At 43.1% G+C, this 8,235-nt stretch overlaps 1 protein-coding gene across 6 annotated transcripts in view; it reads right to left on the bottom strand.

Annotated features, from left to right (window-relative positions):
- Window positions 1–5,056: 5,056 nt before the first annotated feature.
- The window catches only part of LOC106611730 (fibroblast growth factor 13), a 168,796-nt gene continuing 165,617 nt past the window's right edge, over window positions 5,057–8,235 (bottom strand). For all 6 annotated transcript variants that reach the window (XM_014212242.3, XM_014212243.3, XM_014212244.3 and 3 more), the window contains one exon: window positions 5,057–6,940. In XM_014212242.3, coding sequence (XP_014067717.1) covers window positions 6,804–6,940 — 137 coding nt within the window. In that variant the 3' untranslated portion in view covers window positions 5,057–6,803. The remainder of the gene's footprint in view (window positions 6,941–8,235) is intronic.

Genomic DNA, 8,235 nt, shown 5'->3' with positions numbered 1-8,235 from the left:
GTGTGTGTGTGTGTGTGTGTGTGTGTGTGTGTGTGTGTGTGTGCGTGCGCGTGTCTGATATGCCTGCAGGAATGACATCTGCTCTTTGCTCAGAGCCCAGTGAGGAGTGGCAAGCCTCATTAGCTTGGCCCGGCCCCTCGGCTGCAGACTGACTGGCCACAGAGAGTGCAAGCGAGCAAGGGAAGACAGAGCGAGAGAAAACGAGAGACTCATTCTTTCGTTCCTCACAACACGTTCCATGGCTGAACAAGGCAACTCGTCCTCCTTAATGAATTGGACTGTCCTCTGCTAATGAATGGGGCATGGAGCGGAGGAGAGGAAATTAAGGGAGTGGGGAGGAGAAGTGGGGAGGTGTCGAAAGACATGAAAGATGAATTAGCTCATAGCTCATATCAGGGGCTATATTACAGGACCCTATTACCTCTCCTGTCTCTTCTGGCCACAGCACTAATGAGATAGACTCGGGTGCAGTGTGTGTGTGTGTGTGTGTGTGTGTGTGTGTGTGTGTGTGTGTGTGTGTGTGTGTGTGTGTGTGTGTGTGTGTGTGTGTGTGTGTGTGTGTGTGTGTGCAATTGGTGCATGTGCTTTACTGTAACTCACATGCCTGCAGATTAGAGTTCACTAAAATGATAGGTGGAGATTGGAGAGCCTTTCAGCTGTTGGAGATGTAGTCCTCCACTGTTCCTTTCCCCCCCAAATGACCCCATAATTCCCCTATAACGCCCTTCTAATGCCTCTATAATGCCACTGTTGTATGAGGCTTGAGGATATGCTGTATGGTGACAGACCAGTATGAGAAGACACGTTGGACCCCGGCGTGTGTTTGTGTACGTCTGAATTAAAAGCCACCTGGTGTGACCATCTTGTACTGGTGGCAAACAGTCCTAATGCCCAAGAGTACATGTCATAGCAGTGAGATTGTAAGTGTGTGATGTAGTGCTCTTATAACAGTTTGGTCATGGTGTATGACGAATGAGAGGCGATGAATAATTTGACCTGTTTCTAATGAGCCAATGACAGGGGGACATAACAGTAGTAGAGGCTAGCTAGCCAAGCCAGCAGACACTTGTAAACACTCCTGCAAATGCAGATTAGTCCACTGCATGGGATGCTGACATCTTGGCAATCAAGTTGTTACAATGCAACGAGCTGATATGATCACGCATTTATATGTATTTATCCTTTATTCATAAAGATGATCCTATTGAGATTAAAATCTATTTTACGAGGGAAATCTGTCCTAATTCTTCAGGAATCAAATGTTAGGCAAAAGCCTTACATTTCCTAGTAATCCTAGCTATGGTTTTATGTATTTTCCCCCTATAATTCCTGACATGCTCAGTTGGTGACTGTTACAGGCTTTGGTTATTCCATTTATATTTCGTCGTTAGCGCATTAGCACATGGGGCGCACCAATTGGTGTCACCTCGTTAGTCAGTATGTGTTACACCTGTACTAGCTTTGTCCATCTCATTAGTCAGAATGTGTTTCACCTGTGCTGGCCCAGGTGATATTTAAGAGCGGCTGGCCCAGTCCTCCAGTTGTCTTGAGAGATGTGGAGGGTCATCACCTTAAGTTGGCTCGCCATATTTAATTTCTAGAAAAACAATTATTTATCTGATCTCGCCTGTTTTTGTTAGCTTGTTCTTGGGCAAATTTAGTGGGTGCTCATGGTGGGTGTCTTTTAGGTCCCAGTTCTTGTTGCCAGTCAACTTTCAGTGGACACCCTCATGAGTGTCTTTCAGAACCCCTCCTAAAACCCCACCTGTTTTGTTTTGGTTGTTGTCAGTGACTCTTTGATAGTTCCTCCTGTTTAAGTGACAATTTTTGGTTTTCTTGCTGGGGAGCGTAACAGTGACACCCAAACAGAGGCTATTGATCATCTACAAGACCTCTTGTTTGAGGGAGGGAGGGACGAGAGGGGAGGGAGAGGTCAAGGAGACGTGGGCCTCATTAGTCCTGTTATGTTCTGTGTCATCATCTCACGAGTCAGGTCAACCTCCTGCTCTGTCTGTCCTCGCTGAGGGTAACGGCGCCGCAGACAAGGTTTGGTTTTCTCCTAGCAAAACATCTGCCTCGTATACTCCCTTCACTTGAAAGAAAGCGGCAATATTACTATTTGTCCCCTGAGACGCCGCAGCAACATATCCACTTCCTCAAAATAGACTGACTTAATCTGAGATAAATCAAGAAATCTGTAGTTAATTTTGACGTTTTTGCCAAGTAGGTCTTATTCGAGCAATTTTTAGATCTAGGATGTTTGGTGCAGTATTTTATGACCTTGGGACTGTAAGGTTCTAGTTGACATTTTGGTGAAAATGAGTTCTTCACGTAGAGTTGCTCTTTAGGTGGTCCTTTACATGTGCGATACTGTATGTTGCCCAATTTTTGAAAAAGTAAATTTACGATCTGAAAGTTCTATCTGTGCAAACACCTTTAACTTGTTGCTATAAGGTTCTATCTGCAATCCAATCCCACAATGCTGGGTTGTCAATCCAAAAGAACTATGTAAAGTGATATACTTATTGAGCCATGAAAGAGAAGACATCACAAAACAGTACTGAGATCTGGGACTTGAAAAATACTCATCTTAAAACAATACATCTTGCAGATAGAACCTTATTGTCCCAAATCCTTTATCATAGGTTTTGGGTCCTCTTTTTAAATTACTTTGATTTATTTGTTTATTTCACCACTTTTTCAGAAGAATGGCCATAACTTAAGCTCCTTATGGTAGAAACACATGAATACAGGTGCCTTGTTTAAAGAGACATTTCTACATTTTTCAACTTCATATTCATCATCTCTAGCATATGTTTGGTACTAAAAAAGAATTAGTAGGCAATGCCCTCTCATAATTGGTTAAAATCATGTGATGCACACCGATGATGTCATTGGAAATGCTTTTTTTTTTTGTATAAAACATAGAAATGTGCCATTTTCACATATGTTGATTTTGGGATGGCGCTGGAAATGATGAATATGAAGATGACAAATGGTGAAATTTTCTTTAAATGCCCTTAGGACAGGCATTGCTGTTTTTGTCCTGTTCTATAGCAATATGAAACCTTCCATGTAAGGGGTATTTTACAAAAATGAAAACTTACCACATTATATTGATTAATAACAAGTAGTTGACTGACTTTGTGTGTCAGAGACCAGAAAAAATATATCAGTTTGCTCATCTAGATCTAATCTTTGGCAATGTTGCTAATTATCCATAGGATAATAGTGTATTTGCCCTTTTAGGGAACTATCGCTTGAACGAATGTGTGATGAACATGAATTAATATATTTGAGGATGTGATTAGAAAGAAGGGTATTCTCTTTATTTTATAATTACATGTCTGTACTTATCTATTGAAATAAATGTAACATTCTGTTCCAGATAGAATCTTATGGCTGAACGCAGAATGACATTTCAGAACCACATTTCAGAACCCCCCCCCCTCCCCCTAAATAAGTTCACTACAAAACAGTTCTGAGATCTGGGATGGGAAAACCTTGATGCTAAATATCTCAGAACTATGCTTTGAGCAGATAAAACTGTATAGTCCCAACGTCTCGATTTCTCAAGTGGACAAATGTGCATGAAAACTAGTCATCTCTCCTCGAATGAAAACAAACACTAGTAGTAGTACTGCTGACCAATCGCTGACGACGGTAAACCTGCCGAAGACCAAAACGAACAAAAACGTCATAACATTTCGTCATAAGATATGTTCGTCATAAAAACGGTTTCAGCTGGGAAGCATACGGTAAGCTTTAGCCTCCCAATTAGCATTAGCGCTGCATTACGTTCCACAGACAGGCATGGATGCAAAACATATTTCCTAACTGGAGTGTTCCACCAGGCAGGCCAGACATTTCCCCATCCAATGGGAGTGGACCCTCTGTCGGGGCTAATTACATCAAGGCTTGTGCGTGCCCTGCGTGTAAGGCTCCTCGTTTAGAGGAGAAAACATACTGATGGCTCAGGATTCTGCTGTCTTGTGCTATGAGTTCTGAGTAGACATTGCCTTCCATATCCTAACCTTGAAGCTGCAATATGTAACTTTTTGGGCAACCTGACCAAATTCACATAAAAAATGGATCTGTCAAGTCTAGATCTGTCATCCTCATTGAAAGCAAGTCTAAGAAGCGTTAAATCTGTTCTATGTGCGCTATTTCTCTGCTTCCCATTCTTGAGTTTAGTTTTTGCTTCTTTTAGTTTCTGTTTTGTACACCAGCTTCAAACAGCCGCGCTACAGACTGCTATATGGGTCTGCTAATACAGAACTAATAAAAGCCCAGTGCACTACTTTTGTGAAGAAAACCCCCCAGCATTTAACCCCACAGCTATGCACTATACTTGCTTGTTTTGTCACACACTGAAATTAGGAAAACTAATATAATTTTAGCTACCAGGAAATGGCGGATGGATTTCTGCATAGTGCACCTTTACCCATTGGGGTCTAAAATTGTAAACTGACCTTGGATCAGTGTCTCTATCACATGGGCTATTCCAGGAAACATCCTCAGCTCCAGATGTCAATTGGAGATATTGATTAATTAGGTAGAATGGGCCCTGGCTGTGGGCTGGTGAGGCGAGGGCTTTATAAGCCTGTACTGGAGCCTTGACTCTGCAGGCAATTAAAGCCCAATCCTGGTTGTGTGTGTGTGTGTGGCTCCGGGTGATTCATCTGTGTCCAGAGGCCAATAGGATAAGAGGATAGGAGGAGGACATGGCCTGGCTTTCTTCTGCTCAGCTCATTAACTCCTCAGGGCCAGCAGGGTTAGATTATCGTACTCCAGCCCTGCCTAGCTACATATCAGACATACAACATTACAACTCCTGTCTGCATCATTATCTACCTTGAACTGTGCCGATTTTTCATCTTCTTATTCACTCGTACAGTATCCCATTCAATGTACTGGTATGATACCTTGTACAATGTGGGATGTACTTCAATTTTACAGAAATGTTTAGTGGAAATTATGCATTGGATCTGCTGTGAACAGAATGGAGAGAAGTATGTGAAGTACGTTAGCATGAAAAAAGAACGGAGAAGACACGTTTTAAAAGTATATCTTAATATAAACATTTTATTCAGTGCATTTTGTGCAGACAACAAATAATAAACAACTTGGAAGGTAGCAGGCTGAACTGGTTGTTTTTCAGTTTTATCCTGGTAGTTCGGAACACATGATCCAACATGGGGTTAATACACATAGCCTACATCATGCACTATAGCTCTGTAGTCCAGAGTTCCCCGCTGTCTCCCATGCAACAGAGGTTCACCTAAAAAAACAAAGGAAACGGAAGAAGAAAAAGAAACACGCTTCCCAGTAGCATGTTCCATATGAACAAGGTATGTAGCCGAAGGGAAACTTAGAGTACTTAGCCCACCAAAAGGGTCGTCTTTGAACACAACCGTGTTTTTGTGCAAGAAAGGGACGTTTTTTTACTTTTACAAACATGACATATCCTATAAAATGTTTAAGCCACCTAAAATTCCACAGTATTTTTTACATTTATTTAGAAAATTGTCACTACGATAAGTTACTCAAACACGAAACAAGTCCTGGGTGGGGGTCATCACCATATCCTTATATGGTGAACTGAATCAGCCAATAAGAGCCAACAAAAGGGGAGGGGGCAAGGCATGACACAAGCACTGGACTGGAGAACAGACCATGGGGACTGAAGACAGAATACAATGTAACACAACAGAAACAAAAGGACACTGAACAGTCGATTCATACCTCAACTCAACCCTAGAGCTCACCAGCAATAGATAGCCTCTTTCCCTTCAGCAAAAAACACTTTTTAGAACATTGACAAGCCTTCCTACTTCCTTTCTTCCTCATTCTCTTTGTTCACTTTTATTTCTCTCATCAAAAATGTACACTTTTAAAAATAACTCGACACCTCCAGCTGCGCCTGTATACTGGCTTGGCTTGACTGCTTAAAGGGACAGTCTTTCAGCTCTGTCTTTGGTGTGCTGGAACCCCTTTAACTGTGGAGACGGCTACAAAAACACAAATACTGAAGAGGGCGAGAGAACAAGAGGGAGAAAACAATCAAAAATAAAAAGCTCTCCGCTAATTTGGAAAATTAGCAAGCAAAGTTGCAGCTATGGTGTCGTCGCTCAGAGTGCCACACGCTTTTCCCTTTATTTTAGTTTTATGCTAGAGAGCTCAAATCTCTTCTGAGCGTGTGCAGGAGAGCTACTGTTATATCTGGCTGCGGTTGCAGCTTGCAGCACTCCCTCATGGGGAACGGCTTCGTATTCACAGAAGCATCATGGATGACACACAGAAACAGGGTACTTCTCTACCCACTGCAGCCCCTCACCGGTTTCCCTGACCGCCTGCCTGCCCCTCACCTACCTGCCTGCCGGGTAGGATATGACCGGGTAGGATTTGACCGGATAGGTGTCTATATGATCAGGACCTATAAGTAAAACAAGTCGTTATCTGCAGGAAGTAAGAAACCTTAAAAGATGAGCTAACTGGTACACAGTCATTACCACCAGAGAGTCGCCAACAGAAAATGGGGTTCTCAAATGGCGTTTCAAAATAGCCTAGCGTTTTGCAAACAAAGTCCACGGTGTAATTTGGTTGGCTGTTGAAAGATAAAGAAAGATTGTTTGAATGGAACCTAATCGAGTGTGGTGATTGATTGGTGGTAGTGTTTAGTAGTCGTAAAGTTGTCCTGAACCGCCAATGGTTTTGGAGAGAGAAGTCTGCTTGGAAGTCACACTCTTCTGGAGGTAAGGTGTCTTCTAACGTCCGCCCCGGCCCGCCACGCCACCACCCAGCTACGTGGATTCATTCTGGCTCACCGTCTTGCCTCCGTTGAGCACGGCCGAGGCGCTTCGGGACTTGGTGGGTGTGCCGCTGCCGGAGCGCGAGAACTCTGTCAGGTCGTGGAGGGAGGGTTCCCTGTACATGGCCACTGTGGGACAGACAGACAGACAGACAGACAGACAGACAGACAGACAGACAGACAGACAGACAGACAGACAGACAGACAGACAGACAGACAGACAGACAGACAGACAGACAGACAGACAGACAGACAGACAGACAGACAGACAGACAGACAGACAGACAGACAGACAGACAGACAGACAGACAGACAGGAGAATGGTAAGACACATGGCTGCTAGTATAGATGGAGTTGAGCAGTAGAATAGAATACAAAAGAATACACTAGAATATAATTGTATTGTCCATCTGGAGATTCACATTTTCCTCTTTGGTCGGACCAAGTTATATTCTATTCTCTTCTATTGCTCAACTCCCTCTGATCCTGTCACTGTAGCTCATAACAGAATGTACACCCCTGCCATATGCACCAAAAGAATATCAGGACAAGTTATTTTTAGAGGGCAGAAAGTACTTATAGATACTGCCTTACATGAGTTATTCAGGAGCTTGTAAAAGTTAAAGCAGCGTTGTCTGCATCGTGGAAACCTTTCAGAAGAAACAAGACATTGCCTTGCTTTTTTGGTGATAACAGCAGGTTACACACAAAGCAACAAGTCAATCAACAGTGGACTTAAGTGGAAGCTGTGTGGGATCGATGCTGGGCTTATTATCCACGGCATTAAGGAACTATTATTCAGGAAGGATGACCTAGAGGTCAGGGTCCATCTCATCGCTGGGCCGGTCATCCTTAGTTCATATACGCTTTTACTTTCCTCCAATCATCCCTCTATCTCTCTCTCTACTGTATCTCTCCCTCTTTGACCTAGCACCTTAACACACACACACACACACACAAGGATGGGTAAAATTAAAGGCCATGGGCTGAGACTCGTGGACTGGAACCAGAGCGAAGAGGAGAGGGGGAGCGAGGAGCGGCTGGTGGAGATGGTTGAAATGCAGAGACGGCTCCTTAATTGGTCGGCTGGTATTGCTGCTGCCTCTGGATCTTTATGGGCTGCTGGAACAAATGCTTTTTTCTTTCTTTCTCCCCCGCTTTATTCTCTATCTCTCACTCTTTATTCTCTCTCTCTCTCTTTATTCTCTCTCTCTCTTTATTCTCTCTCTCCATCCCCTATCGAAGAACTAGATCTGGCATTTGGGTTTTGAGAGAAATGTGCCTTTTTGGCCTGATTTGTAGTTTCAGAATGAAAGCAATGTATTGAATGTTTAACATTTTCTGGAGATGAAAGCGAGCTCCCCTATTTCCTTTATTATGATTACATTATTTAGCCATTTGCGGTTTCTTGACATGAAACGATC

This window comes from Salmo salar, chromosome 09 (assembly GCF_965601325.2).
Source record: "Salmo salar chromosome 09, fSalSal1, whole genome shotgun sequence".
NCBI classification, from domain to species: Eukaryota; Metazoa; Chordata; class Actinopteri; order Salmoniformes; family Salmonidae; genus Salmo; species Salmo salar.
Note: the sequence above shows the minus strand (reverse complement) of the source record. Positions and strands in the feature narration are given on the sequence as shown.